The sequence below is a fragment of the Saccopteryx leptura genome, chromosome 1 (genome assembly GCF_036850995.1).
Source record: "Saccopteryx leptura isolate mSacLep1 chromosome 1, mSacLep1_pri_phased_curated, whole genome shotgun sequence".
NCBI classification, from domain to species: domain Eukaryota; kingdom Metazoa; phylum Chordata; class Mammalia; order Chiroptera; family Emballonuridae; genus Saccopteryx; species Saccopteryx leptura.
In genome coordinates this window covers 259427839-259447921 of record NC_089503.1, presented here as the reverse complement: position 1 = coordinate 259447921, position 20083 = coordinate 259427839, and the positions used below count along the sequence as shown (strand labels likewise).

Here is a 20083-nt window from a genome sequence, read left to right as displayed (position 1 = left end):
GAGACGAGAACTAGACAAGCACCTGCGTGTAGAAGACCGCTCTCAATCACTCTGCTTGGGGAGCCAACTCCTGGCTCAGGCTCTTTAAAGCCTTCCACCTCCCGGCACTACGCCCCCACCCGTGGCGCCTCCGCCCCATCAGGCGTCCCCGGGGCTCCGCCCGCCGGACTCGCGTAAGCATCGCGTCAGGAGCTGTCCGCGCCCCCGGTGCTGAACCAAGATGGCCGGCGGCGGAGGCCGGGCCCCGGCGTGAGCCGAGCGCTGGCGGTAGCCCCGGCCATGCACCAGCCTGCTGGCCTCTGAGCCCCACCTGACCAAGCCGGTCCGCTGGCGACCCCGGAGACATGTCTCTGCTTTGCGTTGGAGGTAAGAGACCAGGCTGCGGGGCGGAAACCGGAGTGGACCTGACTGGCCGGGGATGCGGCTGTGGTCCTGGTGGTGGAAGGGTTTGAGCGGAGTACGCGCGGCTGGACTTTGGAAGGGGTAGTCCCTGCAGACGTGTCAGGGTGCCTGGTCGGTGTAGACGCAGCTGGGCTCTCAGGGGAGTTCCGGTGGCCGCTGCCGGAGCTCCTGGGGTCATGGCTGTACGCGGAGACTCGTGTGGATGCCGGCAGGGATCTGGGAACGGTCTAGACCGGGCGATAGGTAGCCTAGGTTATTAGGAGGTCGATGGGGAAGGGCCTGAGCTGGGTAGTGCGAACGAGTCCTGCGGGATACTTGGAAGAAGTCCTATGCTGTGAGCTAGGCTGCGGGTCCTTACCGACACGACTGACTTCAGGATTCGAAGAGGAGTGCAGGAGAAGGAGCGTGTACGATTTGGGTAAGGGGGTTCAACAATTAAGACAACCGCGAGCTCTAGTAATCCCACAGCACTGCGTGCGGAGACGACAGGGAAGGGGCTGGAGAGACCCATCCCCACGTCCCGAGAGGTCTGTGATTGGGGGGTCTTGGGGCGCTTTTTCAGTTAACTGAAAAAGAGAATCGGCGGAGAGCTTCTCTGGCTTCCCACCCCTTTCAGCACTTCGAAACGCATATTCGGCCTTTTCTGCAGGGAGCCAACCTCTTGGCTGTGCAGCGTCCCAGTGCACCGCTCCGGGCCCATCCTCACCTCACCCACTCTGTGCCTAAGGGAGGGAAGGAGAGGTAGGATGGAGCTATTCTGGGGCCAGAACGCCATCTGTATACTGAGGCCCACGCCCAGACCTATGCTCTGCACTGGAGTGGAGGAGGGAAAGAGATGCGGGAGGGGCATGACCATCCCCGTGCTGGCGTGTGGGAAGAGGTGTATCAGCCAAGTATGCAATGTTAGGCTTCAAGACATCTTAGGTAGCGGGGGGTGTGCGTGTGTATGTGTACATGTATGTGTGTCTTCGTGAGAGAGAGCTGAACCGCAGCCTAGACCCGGGTGGGCAGGCCCAGGCCTGGAAATGTCCCCGCCGCCCCTCCCTCTTCCAGCCCTCCCACTCTGCTGCTCCATTCACAAACCTAGCCCCGCCCTCCTGCTCCCCGCCGCGTCTCTTTCCGTGTGCAGATCGCGCGGGGCTGGGCTGGCGTGAACGCGGGTGTTCTTAAAGGAACAGGGGCTTTATTTCCTTAAGCTCGTTCCCGATGGGCGGGGCTGGTAGTGGCAGAAGGGCCCACAAGATCAAAGTCTACTCATCCAATTCTTGGCCAATGGAGTTAGGGGAGTGGAGAGGTGGAGGGGACCCACTCATGCAACTTCCACCAACTTCCCTAAGGGGAAGGGGAGGTGAAGAACCAAGTCCCCTATTGGTCTCTCCCATCTTCTAAGTTGCCTAGCACTTGGGGAGAGGTGGGGTGGGAGGTGAGAAGGTTAGGAGAGCTGACACTAGAGGAAGGAGCCTACGTGGGTGCTCCTGACTGACTCTCTTCTTCCTACCCCCATCTTACCCTGCCTCACATCCTCCGAGTTCGGTTCTTCTGGAAGGTTTGCTTAGTTAAAGAAGAGGGGGAGGATCTCATCCTAGTTGACACAAACTGGAGACTGGGATGAGGGGGTGGTGTGAAGAAGTGGGCAGTAGGAAGGGTGAGTCTTCCTGAAACGAATGCTTGGGGGAAGAATTGTGTTGGATGATTCTGTGGAACTTACTGGGAGGGAGTCACCAGCAGAGTGGAGGGGGTTTCCTGGGGGGGTAAGACTGGGAGTGAGGTGGGGTGGGTAAAATCCTGAGGTGTAAAGGGGAGCAGCATGATGCTGGAAGAAGCTGAGGGGAAAACTGAGAAAAGTGGGAAGAGGGAGAAATGGTAGGAGGGGTGGGGTGACTCAGTGGGACCAGGACAATCTAGGGGGAGGATGAGATGGAGAGGAGGCAGGCAGCAGTAAAGCTGGGCTGGCAGGGCTTTCTATGGATCCGAGCTCATCCTTGGAATTGAGGAAATACCTGACCACCCAACCAGGAACCATACTTCAGGACCTGCCCAGGCCCTATAAAAACCACATGCCTGTGCCTGCACACGTGGACAAATGTGCACGTTCATATGACCGTGTGAACACACGAACATACATGTATACAAAACACAATCTGCGGCCCCAAACATGGCCCCTGCAATGTAAGTGTGTGTACTTACAAACACACATGCATCCACATGTTTTTGATGTATATTTACAATATCCATGTCTCAAAAATCTGCTCATGCCCTAACATGCAGGCATGTGCCCATATATACATGCTAGGATACCAAATCTCTAAGAACATATATCTGTATACAGCAGCACATGCCAAGTTATATGTATACACACATTATAACACTTGTCTGAACACTCAAATCAGCCCCTTTGAACAGGTGAATGATGATGCACTCAGACACATGCCTATGTATATATAGCTATGCACAACTGTGTACATACATGCAAGTAAACAAATACATATGCCATAAAACTGCATCTCTCACACACACACCAACGTGTGTTTCTGCCCGACACATCACCTGCAAACCCATGCATACCTAAGCTCACCCATACCAGCATATTCCAAATGCAGTCATACCCTAGTCCCCAGTGCATACATGCTGACCCTCACCTGCATTCAGATACTGCATTGAGCAGATGTCCCTCCATGCATTCCCATACACACCCATGTGCACATACCTGCCTGCCCTGGTAACACAAACAAATACACATGTAAGCACACATAAATGCAAATTTACCTCACACCAACACATGGGAAACCACCCTGTATAGGCCTTGCCTCTGCCCCCTCATTTCCTTATGTGGAGTCCCATTGCTGCCCCTCACAATTCACTTGCTAGGTCTTAGCAGAGTCCTGAGGTTGAAAATTCCAAGTACTGCCTGATTCGTTCATGCAGTCATTCATATATTTACTCACCAAGCATTATTTGAGCATCTACAATGTGTCTGGCACTGTTCCTGGGTCTGAGGACCCAGCCTTACTTCTGGTCTCATGTTGGTGGGGTCAGAGTGGGAAGAAAAAGGAAAGGCTGAGGAGCCCAGGAGGGGTGCATCCAAGGTTCTCTTTCTCTGGGAAGCCTAACCTGATATTCTCACAACCATTTTTCTGGTCTCAGAAGATGAGGGGGCGCTAAGAAGAAGGGAGATGGTATTCTGTGTGGAGGAAACAACTCATGCAATATCGTGGTAGTGTAGATTCAATTCTAGACCTCCCTATGTGCCTCATGGCATTTTTCCAGGCTACTCAATGTTTTAAAGGTTCCATAAATATTTGATGAATGAATTTTGTGTACAAATTAGAAAATGTGTGTAAGAATGAATTTGCCTCACAACTAATAATAATATCAAAAAGAACCACCATTTATTCAGCATTCTACAGGCAATGTTGAAGACTTTTATGCTTATTGCTCTCTTTATTCCTTACAGCAAACCATTTTGTAGATGAGGAAAACTGAGGCTTAGGGAGGATCAATGTCTTGCCTAGTGCCACAGAGTCAGAGGTATAGCTGCCTGACTCCACAGTCTACTGGGAGTGGGGGGTAAAGGTTCTCAGCTTCCAGGACCTGGGAGACACTCAAGTCTCACTCCCATGGGGTGAAAATCTATCTTGGATTGCCTTCTTTCTTCATCCACTCAGTAAATAGACATGTCATAATCTCCCCATTCATCATGGCGATTCTCCTGCCCCTCTCCCAGGAAGCCTTCACAAATCCCTCTGCTCATGGCTCCCTGTTTTTGTTACCACCAGCTGGGAGTGGTGTGCATTTGCCTCTTTGCCATCACCATCCTAATAGGATGCCAATTAGAGTTGGTTCTGATTCATCTTCAGGGCTGCAATCTTTGCTTCTTCCATAACCTGGACTTCACTCTCTTCCCACATACAGTGGGTTTCCTCTGTGAGGTGCCAACCAGGACATCCTGAGTCAAGCAGGTCTGGGTTTGAATTACTAAATCCACCACTTCCTGGTAAGTTCTATACACTCTTCATTCCTCAATGTTCCCATCTGTAAAATGGGCACACTAATAGCACCCACTGCCTAGGTTTGCTGGAATTATCCAATGAGATAAGGCACACAAAGCTGTTGGCACAATACTTCTTCTGTGGAAAAGTTTAATAAGTGTCAGCCAAAGACAGAAAAAAAAATCAATGATAAAGTTTTTATTAATGGGATCTAAAAGTTTTCTCGAAGGTAGTCCGTGGTGCAGACGTTTCCTGAGAGCTCACTGCGCTCTCAGACCTGAGGAGGACTCAGGAGTATACAGGTGGCAAAAGAGGTGCCAAGTTCTTTGGAAGTACACGGGCCGAGACCACGGAATCAGCACCGTGGACAGCGCACGGATGGCGACTTCCTTGTAGTCAACAGCTAGGGGAGGCGGCGGGTTCAGCACCCTAGACAGCAATGAGGGTTGGGGGCACGCAGTGAGTTTCGAACTTTGGGCAGCGCTGCGCAGCCTGGCCGGGTCTCTCAGCAAAGCTACGGGAAGAGGAAATGACATCACTTCTTCATTTTTACACTGTTTAATGAGCACGTGGTATACGCCAGGCCTAGTTCTAAGTGGTGCCTGGTAAAGTGTGCTTTTTACACCGGAGGCTCTGGCATATTTCTGTGGTTAGTAAGTGAAAAGTCCTCTCTCCCAGATGTAAAGACAAGATGTCTTTACAAGACAAGATGTAAAGACAAGAGTAACAGTGTCTTTAAAGAGCTTGTCCACCATCACATCACATATAAAACTACCAAACATTCCAGAATTTATTTCTGAATTCTCTAGGCTTCCCTTCCCCCACCCTTCCCCTCTTGTAGTCTCTTCTGACACTGGTAAGCATGTCCTGTAATGGAAGGGGGCATTCAAATGCTTCCCTTGAGGGTTGAAATCCTCTACTCCCCACCTCACCCCCAAGCCTTGGCAGGTCATGGACCAAGTGCCCCAAGACCGGCGTTCATCTCAATTAGAACACATTTAGACACATTTAAAACCCAACAGATAAAAACAGTAATGATATTATTAATAATAGTAGCAGTTACCATAGTATAATGCTGATCCTAATAATGATGAAGATGAAAGAGAAAAGGAAGGAAAAGAAGGGAAGAGGAAAGGAAGAGGAAAAAAGCTTTACCTCTCGCCATTTCCCAGATGGAGAAACTGAAGTCCAGAGCTTGGCCGCGCCTATGGGAGTTCCGAGCCCCTGCTCTTGACTTCACCCATTCGGCCGAAGCCAGCATCTTGCCTGTGCAACCACATTAATCAGTCAGCGCTGATAGGGTCCCCAGGGACTGCGGAGGCCAAGGCGCAGGCTGCTGACCCGGCCTGATGCGGTGACTCTCTATAGTGTGTCAGAGGGGCCAGCAGTGGGCACCGCTCCCACCCGCCACTCCCAGTGGTCGCTTGGCCCACACCCTCTACTACCACGTTATAAATAGCCTTATGATGTGTGTGACCAGCAGTTCACGCGGGAGGCCATGCGGCCATTTCCTGAACTCCCTCCTTCCTCCGAACCCTCTTCTCTCCTAACCTCTTTCCAAATATGACCCAGCTCTCTGTGCCCCTCCCACTTCCGGCACCCCTTCCCACGCCAGGAGCCTCCTTCTTTCAGTCCTCTCCCCTCCTTTCTCCATCTCATACCCTGTTATAAGCTTCCTACCCCATGAGTCCTCTTCCTCACTCTAAGCCTTCTTCCCTGATCCCCCATTCTTTCCTGATCCCCCTTTCCCACCCTGAGTCCCTCCTCCTTTCTCTGAGTCCCCACAAAGAACATATATTGACATCTTTATCCTACACTTCCTGAAGGGGCCTCCGGGCCTGTGCCTGGCCTCAGCTGTCAAACCCGGATCCCTCAGCAGTCTCCCACTGCTGGTGGACCCCAACTGAACCCATTGTACTCTGGTCCTCAGAGGCTTAAGGAGCAGGAAAGTGTGTGGAGGAAAGGAGTGGAGACAAGACAGACAGAGACAGAGGGAGAAGGGGATGCAGGAGACAGAAAGACAATGCAGAAGTAGAGAGAAACAATGGGAGGAGGGATGGAAAGACATCATATACTGCTAACCCCCAACCAGAAGAGGATGGAGGACAGACTTTGGATGACTGGCCCCCTCTCTGAGCCCTGTCTCAGATTTGTAAAAAGGAGACACAGCAGGACTTCAGGGTGGAGCCCAGGCCAGGTCAGACTAGACCCCAGTAAGCCCCTTGATCCCCCCAGGACATGGCACCTACTCTCCTCAGCTTCCTCTGTCCAACTCTTCTTTCTCAATTCTGCTCATTCACTCCCCTTTCTGCCCTCCCTACTGGAAATCTACCTGTCTCTCTCTTTCTATCTCTCTGTGTCTCTGTCTGTCTCTGACTTTCATGACTTATCTCTACTACCTTCTTCCTCCTTTTCCTTTCTCTCCCTGTGTTGGCCCTTCTGTGTGTATGCCTTTCTCAGCCCCTGTCTGTGTTTCTCCCACAATTCTTCCCAACTCTGCCTCTGCACCTCCTTCTTCACAGAGTCATCAGGTTTGCAAGCTGGAGCTCCCCCAAGGAGGGAAGCCGGAAGCCTGGAGCTCCTAGTGCACACAGTCCTAAGTGCCCCTGAGCACAGTCCTCAGGCCCTAGGGCAAGGGGCTGGGTGGGCAAGCTCCTTGTAAGCTGGGTATAGGAGGGGGCCAATGGGATGGGGCAGCATGCATCCAAGAGAGGGGCCTTTGCACCAAGCAGTCATGTGCCTTGAGTGGAAAGATGAGGAAGATAGGACATGGTGACTGATTTTGCATGGGGGGGGCAAGAGACAGAAAATACAAGTGGATACAGAAGGATGGACACACACACAAAGATAGAGATAAAGAGAGAGAGAGAGAGAGCCAGATCTAGAAAAACAGGGAGAGACTATGTTGAAATGAGATAGAGATGAAAACCCAGAGAAGGGGGATCACTTGCCTAGGATCACACAGCATGGTAAATTGAACCTGACTCCACACTGAACTGGTGCTTACCTCTCCCAATGCCCAGCCAAGGGCTCCATGGTCACTCTACCTTTCAAACCCAAATCCAGGTGGGGTTAGGGTATGATGCCCAACCATATGCATTTAAAGTCTGTCTTTTGGAGTCATGGAAAGGCACTCATTCCCTCTCTTGCTCTGCATCTCTAGGGAGCTCCCTCAGTACTTCTGTGGGTCAATCCCAGCACTGCACCCTACCCCCAACAAGAGCAGTGTGTACTGGCAAGTGTTTTGAACAACCCTACTTCTGCCCTTCATGGGAGTTCTCTTTTCACTGGCTCTATTCAACTGCTTTTGCATGACAGAAATTCAAGTGATGGAAACAGAGATATGAACAATATGGGAGACTGTTTGCATTTGCTCAGAAAAAGGCAAAATTAGACTCTTAAAAAAGAAGAGTAGAACCACAATTCTGTTACTAAGAATTTATTTTTCAACTTGCTTGCACACATTCTTTAAGACATACTGAAAAACACAAAGGTTCTACAGAGGGTGTAGAATGCTACTGTTTGTTTAGGAAATGAAATAATGCACATGTGCTCGTGATTGCTGACATCAGACTATCTGTCTCCAGTACCTGGCAATGTTGACTGCACCTAGGAGGGAGAGTGAGGGCTGGGGTAAAAAGAACCTTATTCTTATTGTGTATTTTTTTTACTAGTTTGATTTTGTAAAATGTGCATGTATTGCTTCCCCAAGCAAAAACATTAATATGAAAAGAGAAGTGTGGAAAGAGGAGAGAGGCTCAGTTTGATAACAGGTTTTAGGTGGAGGTGGAGAGAGAATGATAGAGAAAGATGTTGGGGGCAGCCTCAGGATGCAAGAGATGTTGAAAGAAAAAGTTTAATATCCTGTGAGGAAAGCCAGTGAGTAGTGAAATTGCTTTGAATCACTTAGGGCTCTGGGTTAAGTAAACTCTGGAGACTGGACCACATGGGACCCTGACATATGTATTCAGGTTAAACCTTTCACAGCTGAGTGGGACTGGACAAACTCTAATAACTTCCCAGCCAGGACTGGGATGTCCTGTTTTACCTTCTTCAGTCCCCTTTGAATATTGAACCCCAAACCTTAGGAGTGTTTGGTAGGACAGACTGGACTGGACAACTGTGGGAGAAGTCTTACTAGCTTGACAGGCGGACTGGATTGTTGGAAATTGTCTCTCCTCCCTCCCCTTTCCCTTTCTCCCCTGTGGCAATCCTGGAGGGCTTCCTGTGGGAGGTATTTTCTGCCACCTGCCCATGTCCTTTTGAATCTTGTTCAATTGAGGGTAAAGGCATAGCTGGATGGGAGACACTTCAGGGAAATTTGATAGGGAGGGAGGAGGGACAGGGATTGCCCCAGGGCCCAGATTCCTTCCACCCCTTAGGTCTGCCTCTGCTCATCTGTCTGATGGCTTCTCTCTCTCCCTCTTATCCCTGCCTCCCTCCTCTCCTTGTCTTTGACTCTAATTTCACCTGTGTCTTTATCTCTTTTTTCTTTCCTGTTTGGTCTCTGCCTCTGTCTCTTTTGCTCTCTATCCTTGTCTCTGTCTTCTCTGTTTCTTTCTGTGCCTCTCTCCTCTCTCTCTCTCTCTCTCTCATTATATCTCTATTTTGGTGTCTCTCTCTGTGCCTCTGTCTCTCTCCTCCCCACCTCTCTCCCCATCTCCCTTCCCTATCTCTGTCTCTCTCCACAGTCAAAAAAGCCAAGTTTGATGGCGCCCAAGGTAAGTGGCCTCTATACCTGTCCTGTCCTGTGTTGTATGTCTGTCTATCCATCTCTTGGAGAGACTGGGAAGGAGTTCTACGACATTGATGGGGGACTTGGGCTCTGTGTGCTAAACCTCATGGGAAATATCAGACATGGCCTGTGGTCCCAGCAATCTTCTCAGCCATCCCCTGAAAACCCCGGGTGGGTGGGGCTCACCCTGAACTAATGGCCCTTCCCAGGATTCTAAGAGATAAGGTGGGGACTCAGATCAGGCTACAGGTGGGGAAAGTGAGGCTCAGAGAGGTGAAGGAGTTTCTTATAGTCACCTTTGTTCCCATCTGGGGAATCAATCTTTCCAGCTAAAAATAAAGGCTGTTGGACTATTTTTAAGCAGCAGAATTAGGAATCTCCAAACCCCATGTCACCCTGCACCAAGGGCCCTCTCTTGTGCTCTGAGGGACTGGGCATAAGGGAAACATTGGGAGCTGGCCTGGAGGGGAGGGGGACACACAGAAGCAGAGCAGTATGTTGGACCTGGCACACACAACACTGGGGATCACAGCAGGTTGTCTAGAGTTTAGAAAGGGGCACCAGAAGTGCCTGAGCCCCTGTGCTAACCCTTGCTCTCATCACCACAGAGAAATTCAACACATATGTGACCCTGAAAGTGCAGAATGTCAAGAGCACAACCATCGCTGTGCGGGGCAGCCAGCCCAGCTGGGAACAGGACTTCATGTTGTGAGTCTGATTGGTCCTTTACAGCCTCACCCCCTGGCACCTTGCTGGTCCCACGGGGCATAGCCAAACACCTGAGTGTCATCTGGGTCTCCCTTTCCTCTCCTTCTGCCTTATTTTCAGTCATTAGCTTTGCCTCCAAAGCACTCCCCAAATCCAGTCACTTCCCTTTATCTCCGGTGTCACCAGCCAAGTCCCCAGTGCCACAGCCTCCGCCCTGGCCTCCTGCTGCAATCTGCCTCCCGCAATCTGTTCTCCAGGCAGCCAGAAGGATATTTTTAAAAACTGCAAATCACATCCTGTGACTCTCCAAACTTGCCCATAACTCATCAACCTCAGAATAAAACCCACACTGCTTCCACAGCCCCCGAGGAGGCCTGGTCCCTGTGACTCTTCACTAGTATCTCCCTCATTCTTTTCTGGTTCACCTGCCTCAGCCCCAACCACCTCTGCAAGGTTCCTCCAACATGACCAGCTTGCTCCTACCCCAGGATCTTTGTACTTGTTCTTCTCTCCCCCTTACAGCAGGCTCTTTCTTTTTCTTCCTGTCTCAGTTATATCACTTCCTTAGGGAAGCCCTCCCTGACCACTACCCCAAACTGCAACTGAAAGTATTTCATGTTTTGCTACCAATTGTTATTTTAGTCATTTGTGTGAATTTTGAACATATTTATGGCCCCTGACCCCAGACTTTGAGCTCTAGGAATATAGGTCCTGGTCATCTCTGTAACTATTCTGACCTCCATGCCAAGTACAGGTCTCAGCACTCAATAAATATTTGCCTAATCACTGAATGAATTCATGACCTGGATCTTCCTTTTGACCTATGACCATCAAGGCCTCATATTACGTCCCGCCTACTGGGAGCATGTGCCATACTCTCTGCTAAGGCTTTGATTAAATCAGTTGCCCACAGCCTTGGGATGGAGGATGCGACTATAATCCTCACTTTATAGATGAGGAGACAGAGGGCCAGAAAAGCTAAGCCACCTGCTCAGTATCATACAGCCTGTACCTGGCAGAGCTGGGATTTGGACCCACTCAGACCTCAACCCCTGAGTAAAGTCTGGCTGGAGACTGTCCGTGGTGGAGGCAATGAGAAAACCCAGTTAGGATCCTGGAGCAGAGGAGTATCTGGGGGAGGGAGAGAAGAGCTGGCCCTACAGTTCTTGGGAATATGTAGAAGAGGGATAAGGTAGTCCCTAACTCCCTGAAAGCCAGTCACTGAATGGCCAAGTCATAGTCAACAGATATATTCAAGGAGAACACTCCTTAAGATAAATCTTTGGCATGTTGGTAAATTCAGCAAGTTGGACATTCACTAGGTTGCTGCCAGAATCTGCCTATGTCTAGAGTGGAGCCTGCAGGGAAAGTGCTCAGGGATAGAATCATTCATATGCTCAGGGGTGCTCCCAGGTGACTGCTTAGAAATGATACTATGAAGGATGGAGTCACCCTTATCTTGGGATTATAGGGAGCCATAAAGGTATTCAGACATCTTCCTCACTTAGCTACATTCTCAGAGTCTAAGGGCTTGAGGAGGACCAGGCAAGTGGGCTACAGGAGGTATGTGATATCTGTCCTATTCTCCATCCCAGCTTGTAATCCTGGTTTGACTGTGAGATGCTGAGCATGTAATTTAGCCCTCTAGCCTCAGTTTCCCACCTGTAAAACAAGAACCCCTGTGCTACCTTCCTGGCTAGGACTCACCCAGGCCTGGGTTTGAATTCCAGTTGGCCATACATTCTAAGGTGAGTGAACTGACTTTTCTGAATCTCCATTCCCTTATTTCTGCCCTTTCCTGTTCCCTCCTTTTTCTCCACAGTGAGATTAACCGCCTAGATTTAGGGCTGACAGTAGAGGTGTGGAACAAGGGTCTCATCTGGGACACGATGGTGGGCACCGTGTGGATCCCTCTGCAGACAATCCGCCAGTCCAATGAAGTGAGTGGTGGGCTGAGGGTTGGGGAGGAGTGCCTGGGAGGGGCACAGAAGCCAGTTGCCTAAACAAGATGCACATTTATCTCTGTCCCTTGACACTGTTCATGTAAACGTCTGGGTTCGCAGTGATAGCTCCAAGGTCACCAGGGTCTAAACTCTTTCCATCTTATTTGCTCTTTCTTCCCATATGCTCTACCTCATGGCCCAGGATGGCTGCTAGAGAATCACCATTACATTTGCATTCCCATTGGGGAGGGAAAAGTGGCAAGGGAGAAAGTTTGCCCTCCAAGTTAAGGGCTATATCTGAAGGTTGCTTTTGGTATTCACTCTCATCCCATTGGCCAGAACTTAGTCATGTGGGCCTATCTAGCTGCAAGGAAGTCTGGGAAATGTACTATTAAGCTGCAAGCCCAGGGCCAGCTAAAAATGTATTCATTCCTGGGGAAGAGAGGGGAAGGGATATTGTGAGCAATTAACACTTTGTGCCGGAGGAGGCTATACCAGTCCTGAAAGTACTAGACAATAACACTGGCCCCCTAGCCTGAAGTTTCCCCCTCTACTCCATCCCCTCCATGCTGAGCCCAGGAGCATTTAATTACCCCAAGACCCTTTCCTGCCTTCCTTCCCTACCTCCTTTGGGAGCCCTTCTTGATGGCACCTACCCACACTGCTAGCCTCATCTCCCTCCAAATCCCAAACTTCACCCTTTATAGGCCCCAAAGAAGGCCTCTTAAACTTCACATATGCTGTTTCTTGAGTTTCCAGAGTTCCTTCCATCACTTTCTAAGTTCAGTTCCCATGACCTATCCTCCAGAAAGCCCTTCCAAACTCCCTCCTGGACCCCTCGGTCCTCCTCCCTCCCTCTGACTTCACCCTAACCTCACAGGAGGAGTTGTTTATGTCAACCTCTGTCTCTTGTGACTGTAAACTTCTTGGGGGCTTCTTGAGGGTCCTAAAATTTCCCAGCATGGGGTAGGCATAGAGGAGGAGCCACAAAGGGTTCATTATTTTAATGAATGAATGGAGAGGGAAGAAATTAGTACAATAGTCTAGGCAAGTGAGTCCAAAAGGAAACACCGAGGATGACCCAAAATTTCCTCAGTGAAACCCTCTGAATGTGAGGAATGCCTGGTTACCTGTGACAGCAATGGCCCGTGCAGAGGACCCTGGACTACTGCTTTCACCCCTACTAGCCTCTCGCTGGGGTTTCAGAAAGCAAATTTCACAAAACATCATTCTCATTTGAGATGAAAAAACTGAGGTTCAGAGTGGACCCCACTGGCTGAAGGGCTGATGTCCCTGAAAGTGAGGGGCTTTCTTACTGGATTGTGGGGCATCAGGGCTTTTCTATGAAGCTAGGGCTGCGTAAATCCTATCGGGGATGAGGAGTGGTTGTGTAATGCTAGGACTATCCCTGCTGACCCCACAGGGCCCTCTCTCTGGGTCCTTGACTCTGACTTCCCTAGACCCGTTATGTTGCCCTGTACTGGGACCTTCACTCTGAGTCTCAGTTTCCTCATATGCAAAGTGGGAGTGCGGCCCTTGCCCTTGCGTGCAATGGGGTGAGGATGACATCTCATGTGAGCAGATGCCTGATCCACCTTGCTTCATTAGGGACCCTGACCCTGTCATTCCTCCCTATACCCAGGAAGGCCCTGGAGAGTGGCTGACCCTGGACTCTCAGGTCATCATGGCAGACAGTGAAATCTGTGGCACCAAGGACCCCACCTTCCACCGCATCCTGCTTGACACCCGCTTTGAGCTGCCCTTGGGTGAGTGTGGGGGGCGCAGGATCCTTGTCCAGTCCTAAGAGAATGGCCAGTCCTAAGTAGGTCCATAGAATCCTTATTCTGAGGACAAGTTTCCCCCTCCCTAGAGGAGTTTTCTGGGTTTGGCGAGTCAGCTGAGATATGCACCTGCCGTGTACAGAGCTCCTACAGGTCACCAATGAGTAGCAAATGCTTCTTGACCTATGAGACTCAGGTCTGAGCTGTCCTGGCTGGTCCTTGGTGAGATATTCTGCTGTAGGGGTGAGCTGGGGTTAGAAGGGAGGCCCTGGCCGGTTGGCTCAGCGGTAGAGCGTCGGCCTGGCGTGTGGGGGACCCGGGTTCGATTCCCGGCCAGGGCACATAGGAGAAGCGCCCATTTGCTTCTCCACCCCCCCCCCTCTTTCCTCTCTGTCTCTCTCTTCCCCTCCCGCAGCCAAGGCTCCATTGGAGCAAAGATGGCCCGGGCGCTGGGGATGGCTCCTTGGCCTCTGCCCCAGGCGCTAGAGTAGCTCTGGTCGCGGCAGAGCGACGCCCCTGGAGGGGCAGAGTATCGCCCCCTGGTGGGCAGAGCATCGCCCCTGATGGGTGTGCCGGGTGGATCCTGGTCGGGCGCATGCGGGAGTCTGTCTGACTGTCTCTCCCCGTTTCCAGCTTCAGAAAAATACAAAAAAAAAAAAAAAAAAAAAGAAGGGAGACAGACAGAGGCAAAGAGACAAAAAAAAAACAGAGACAAAGAAAGACAATAGAGATAAACAAAGGCAGAGACACAAAGAGGCCACTCCTCCTTTCCTGGAAGCAACTTGGTTTTCCCACATCATCCTTCCAAGAATTCCTCCACCATTGGTGCCTCTCCCCTTCCATTCTCCATCCATCCTCAAGGCAGTGCTGGGCAGGCAGGGATCAGGGGCACCACCTGTCCCCCTACTCACTGGAGACCAGACCAGCAGGCCTGCAGGGTGCAGGGGCGGATGGTGAGGGGCAGGCAGGGGCTTCCAGGCTCACAGCCATGGCTCCCTTCTAGACATTCCTGAGGAGGAGGCGCGTTACTGGGCCAAGAAGTTGGAGCAGCTGAATGCCATGCGGGACCAGGATGAGGTGAGTATTGACAAGGTTGGGGACTCTTTACTTCTTTCTGTGGCTTTACTTCTTACTGTATCTGTGGCTCTTTCTCTCCCCATATCTTTTGCTTTTTGTCTCTGTTTCTTCTCGCTTGTCTTTCCCCATCTCTGTGTCTCTAACTTTGTAGCACAACTAAGTCAGTGACTCATGTGGTCCAGTCTTCAAGCAGGATGTCAGCCAGGAACATACAGTCTACTAATAATGTAATGACGACTTCAGTGGACTCAAGGTCTGCATTTGCTAAATACCCTCAAGGACATGCAGGGGCCCTGAAGCAGTCCTCAGACCCTCTCTCTACCCCACACCCCTCAATCCCTCAAGTCGCACTTTCAGACTTTCTTAAAAGTTCTCCCCCACTAGCCTTAGCCCTTGTACCTCCATTCTTCCATGCCATCCCTACCCTTCTTCTCATTCTTGGCTCTGTATCCCCAGAGTGCAAGGGGGCAGTACTCACATGTGAGTAATTTTTGTCCAATCTCATTTCTCTGTGTCTCTCTCTCCCTCTTTTCTTTCTTTTTTTTTAATTTATTGAAAGAGACAGAGAGAGAGTCAGAGAGAGGGACAGATAGGGACAGACAGACAGGAACAGAGAGAGATGAGAAGCATCAATTCCTCATTGCAACACCTTAGTTGTTTATTGATTGCTTTCTCATATGTGCCTTGACTGTGGGGCTACAGCAGACTGAATGACCCCTTTTTTAAGCCAGCAACCTTGGGCTCAAGCCAGTGACCCTGTGCTCAAGCTGGATGAGCTTGCGCTCAAACTGGTGACCTCGGGGTTTCGGACCTGGGTCCTCTGTGTCCCAGTCCAACACTCTGTCCACTGCACCACTGCCTTGTCAGGCTCTCTCTCTCTTTTCTTTCTGTTATTTTTTTCTCATCTCTCTCTCTCTCTCTCTCTCTCTCTCTCTCTCTCTCTCTTTTCTACATCTGTTTCTCACTATCTCTGTGCATATCTCTCTTCCACTCTGAACATCTATATCCTTCTCTAGAAGGAGAGGATTTTGGAGCCAGGGGGGAGTCAGGATGGAACACAACAGAGGACCATCCTGGTCCCCTGGCCTCTGGCTCCCTCTGAGATGAACTCTCTTTTCTTCCCTCCCCTCAGTATTCATTCCAAGATGAACAAGACAAGCCTCTCCCTGTCCCCAGCAACCAATGTTGTAAGTACCTCTTGATTTCTTTCCTGGCATCCCTTCCTTACCCCATGGCTGTTGTGTGTGACAGGTCAGCTCCCCTCCAGAGACATGGATCCTAAGAGTGGACAGTATCTGTTCACAGTGTAGAAAGAAGAAAAGATCTGGGATTTGAGTTTGAGTTCTGCCTTGCTATGTGGCCATAGGCCTGCCAGTGTTCCTCTCTGATCACTGGAGTTACTTTCTTTGAGACAGGGCTTCTGATAGCCCTTCACTTTGAGGGGGCCCAGGATATCTAGAGCCTTAAAAAACATTTTCCAGACTCTTTAATTCCATTAATCAAATCCTAGATGAGGACCTCTTTTGTGGGCCAACACAGGCCCCTGAAGCCCACAGTCAGAGGGGGTAGACAGATACTAACTGTCCTACCAACACTTGTTCAACAGATGCATGTACAATAGACAAAGGTAGTTTCAACTGCCCATTTTCTTAGATAAAGAAACTCAGGTCCAGGAAGAGAAGCAACTTGCCTAAGGTCACACACATGGCAGGCAGCAAAGCCAGGATGTGAACCTAGGTCCGTGGGACTCTTTCTACTGCACTGCATCTATTAATGCTGGTGACCATCATGTTCCTCTGCCCACTGCCCCTCCATCAAGGCTGGAGTTTGCAAGATTGTTTCTGTTCCTTGGTTCTATGAACACTCAAGATGTACCCAGACTAGGTCTCCACGGGACAAAGAGATATGTCTCTTTCCTAAAAGTTCCTTCTGAGTTTCCTGGAATGGGGAGGAACACTGAGACCCTCACCCCGCCATGCAGGGAAGTGAGGAGCCCGGTGGCTGGCAAATCACAGAGTGACAAATCACAAAGTGACAAATCACAGAGTCCCAGGGCAGAAACCGAACCTATGACATTTTGTCCCACCCCACACTTCAACCTCCTTTTCCTGTTCCATCTGCTTCCTTGTCCCCCTTTCCTCCTCTTTCATGGTCTCCCCTGTACCTGTTTTCCACCCTGCTTATGCCCAGGATGGTGATGATGAAATCTAGTGGGAAAGGTGCTAGGGAACTGCTGTTGGGGGACCCTGTTCTGCCCTAATTTGGGGTATGTTACTGAGAAGGTCTCTTGACTTCCCTGCCTGGCAGGAGTCATCACTTCCCAGAAGGAATTATAAGCCCCTCCCTCATGAATGGGGTCATTGAAGATTGCAGCGGGGAAAGGGCCAGGCAAGGTGGAGGTGGAAGCAGATGACAAAGAGTACCTGGGCAGGTGGACTGAAGTGAAGGGTGGGCTCAATTTGAGATTGGAGACCCACCTCTCAGCATTTACCTCCAAGTCATGTTGGGAATGTTTCATTACTCCCATTTTATGGAGGAGTCAGCCAGTGCTCAGAGGAGTTAGAATTCTAGTCCAAGGCATTTTCCCACAATGCCAAGTACTAGGAGCTACGGAGGGAGATGTGGTTCTCTTCCTGGCCCTGAAGCTCAGAGGCTGTGTGACTTTAGGCTGCTCATCTTACCACTCTGAGCCTTGTTTCTTAACCTATACAATGAGCATAATGATAAAAAAAAAAACCCACCCAACAAGGGTCTTTCAAAATTTAGGACTTCCAATTCAATATTTCTTTCCTTATGCATGAAATAGGGGAGAGGAAGGGGAGTGCTGACCCCAGACTTCAGAGTTGGAAAACCCTTGTCCTAAATGTCCCCTTTGTTACTTCCTGGTTGAGCCTGTGGCCTCCTCAAAAAAAATGAAGAGATCCTGCCTTCCTCCCAAGGTGGTGAGTGAAGGCAGAACAACTGTCAGTGGTTCAAATGATACTTGGGGAAGCTCCTCAGTTTAGGAGGTGATCGGGGCCCTGGGTGGGAGAAGGAGATGGGGAGTATGAGGATGGGGAGCTTCCCTCCTGTGTCCCCCTGCTTGCTCCCTTTTATTATCTCTGCCCCTTCTCTTTGTAGGCAACTGGAATTATTTTGGCTGGGGTGAGCAGCAGAGTAAGTACTCAGCTTGATGTTCTGGGAGGCCACGGGGAGGGGGCGCTTTGGCAACACTGAGACCCTCACCCCGCCATGCAGGGAAGTGAGGAGCCCGTGGCTGGCACATTGGGGCCAGAGGACTGGCAGGACCCCTTTTGTACCCCTTTGCCCCCTGACCATTAACACCTTCTCTAGCTGCTCTGTCTGGTGGGGCGTAGGCACTGCCATTGGGTTGGAAGGATTTAGCTGGGAGTGACAGGCATTTAGACAGGAGACCTGCCTGTCTCCAGCTGGGCGCTGTGACCCCTTCCCCCTACTCTCTGTGTATAACCTCATGTCCTCTCCTGTGACTCCTTCCTCTTTGTCTTCCCAGCTCCCTCCTCCACCTGAAAACATCTCTCAGGGGGCAGCGGGTGGGGAGAAAGAGGGTCTCAGACAGAGCAGCAGAGCAGGGTTCCCAGGCAGGTATCATTTCAGAGACCTCAGCTCCAAAGCCCCCTCACATACATGCCCCCAATTTCCTCTTAGGGGAAGGAGACAAGCCATCCCCCTAATTTGGATGCCCATTTTCCTCCCTAAGGAAGAGCTTCCTTATCACCTTGTCCTGTTGGGGGACCCTTCAACCCCATCTGTCCCCTGGTGGACGCGCTCCACTCCCACCTCCCTCTAGGACCAGGGAAACTGTTTACACATACTTTGGTCCAAAACAATTTTTCAGAAATAAGTCCGTCAGAAATCAATTTGGCCAGAATAGGCATTGGTAAAACAAGAAGACTTGGTAACAACCAGTGTGCCACAAACAATACCATCAAAAACAATTTTTTTGTTAAAACAAATTTGGCTTAAGCTGATAATTGGGTGAAGAGCAAAGACCATTGAGGCAAAAGCAGACCCTTTTGTCAGGACACAAGAGTCTGAAAGTCAGAAGCAGCAATTTGATCAGAAAGCAAAGTCTGGGTAAAAACAGAAAGAACACAATCAAAAGCAATTTGCCCCTAAAAAAATACCAGACAAATTATTAGAAAACTTAAAAAATTCTCTTACCAGGCAGTGGTGCAGTGGATAGAACATCGGACTGGATGCAGAGGACCCAGGTTCGAGACTCCGAGGTCGCCAGCTTGAGCGTGGGCTCATCTGGTTTGAACAAAGCTCACCAGCTTGAGCCCAAGGTCGTTGGCTTGAGCAAGGGACCACTTGGTCTGCTGTAGCCCCCCCCCCCGCTCTCCCCCCCAGTCAAAGCACATATGAGAAAGCAATCAATGAACAACTAAGGTGCCGCAACAAAGAATTGATGCTTCTCATCTCTCTCCCTTCCTGTCTGTCTGTCCCTATCTGTCCCTCTCTCTGTCTCTCTGTTTCTGTCACACACACACACACAAAAAAAATTATCAGAAAAAAATAATTGGGTGAACACATAAAATTTATACACAGCCTCATGTGATTTGTTTGAAAAAATCTTGGCTTGGTCAAGGACAATTTGGTAAAAAGAACGCCAATTTGGCCAAAGACCCAGATAATTGGGTAGAAAACCAGTTGGTCAGAAGGGCAATTTGGTGTCATTGGTAAATTGTTCAGGTGGATCATCCAGGTTTCAGATCCCCGACTTTAGGCATTTATAGGATTACAGTTTCACCCTGAAACCCACAAATCTAAGTCGTGGAAATTTGCATCTGCCTCTGTCTACACAGCATCAGTGCTGACAGCATGAAGTATATGATGGGGACAGGACAAAAAGCTTGTAGGTCATAGTGGCCCAAGTCAGACAAGAAACCAGGAAACTAGATACGTTGGTAGGACCAGCTTCTCTAGCTGAAAATAATTAAGGTTTTTCTAAAGGCAAAATAACTTAGGGAATGAATCAAATAGCATTTTATGTAAAGTATAAATTGAGTTTTAAAATTTACCACATTTAAAAAAATTAGACCATTTGTTGAATATATAGAAACACACAATTAGGTGGAAAAGAAGTAAAAGGTTAAAATAACAAAGAAAAATAGACAAACATCTGGGAAATGAACAAAAATACTTAAAAGCATAAAAAGGGGCAAGCCACCTCCATGGTGTTTAAAATCACCAGTAAATTAGCCCTGGCCAGTTGGCTCTGCGGTAGAGTGTTGGCCCAGTGTGTGGAAGTCCTGGGTTCAATTCCCAGACAGGACACACAGGAGAAGCACCAATCTGCTTCTCCACCCTTCCCCCTCTCCTTTCTGTCTATCTCTCTCTTCCCCTCCTGTAGCCAAGGCTCCATTGGAGCAAAGTTGGCCGGGGCACTGAGGATGGTTCCGTGGCCTTGGCTTCAGGAGCTAGAAT

The 20083-nt window shown here is 49.9% G+C and overlaps 1 protein-coding gene across 6 annotated transcripts in view; it reads left to right on the top strand.

Moving 5' to 3' along the window:
* Nucleotides 1-220: 220 nt before the first annotated feature.
* Nucleotides 221-20083, top strand: part of UNC13A (unc-13 homolog A) — a 62886-nt gene continuing 43023 nt past the window's right edge. For 4 of the 6 annotated variants that reach the window (XM_066349594.1, XM_066349603.1, XM_066349575.1 and 1 more), the window contains exons 1-8: nt 221-366; nt 9083-9112; nt 9735-9834; nt 11657-11774; nt 13420-13543; nt 14562-14635; nt 15768-15822; nt 17756-17791. In XM_066349594.1, coding sequence (XP_066205691.1) covers nt 345-366; nt 9083-9112; nt 9735-9834; nt 11657-11774; nt 13420-13543; nt 14562-14635; nt 15768-15822; nt 17756-17791 — 559 coding nt within the window. In that variant the 5' untranslated portion in view covers nt 221-344. Of the gene's footprint in view, nt 367-529; nt 646-9082; nt 9113-9734; nt 9835-11656; nt 11775-13419; nt 13544-14561; nt 14636-15767; nt 15823-17755; nt 17792-20083 lie in introns of those variants that run through there. The other 2 variants (XM_066349585.1, XM_066349567.1) reach the window with 1 other exon arrangement.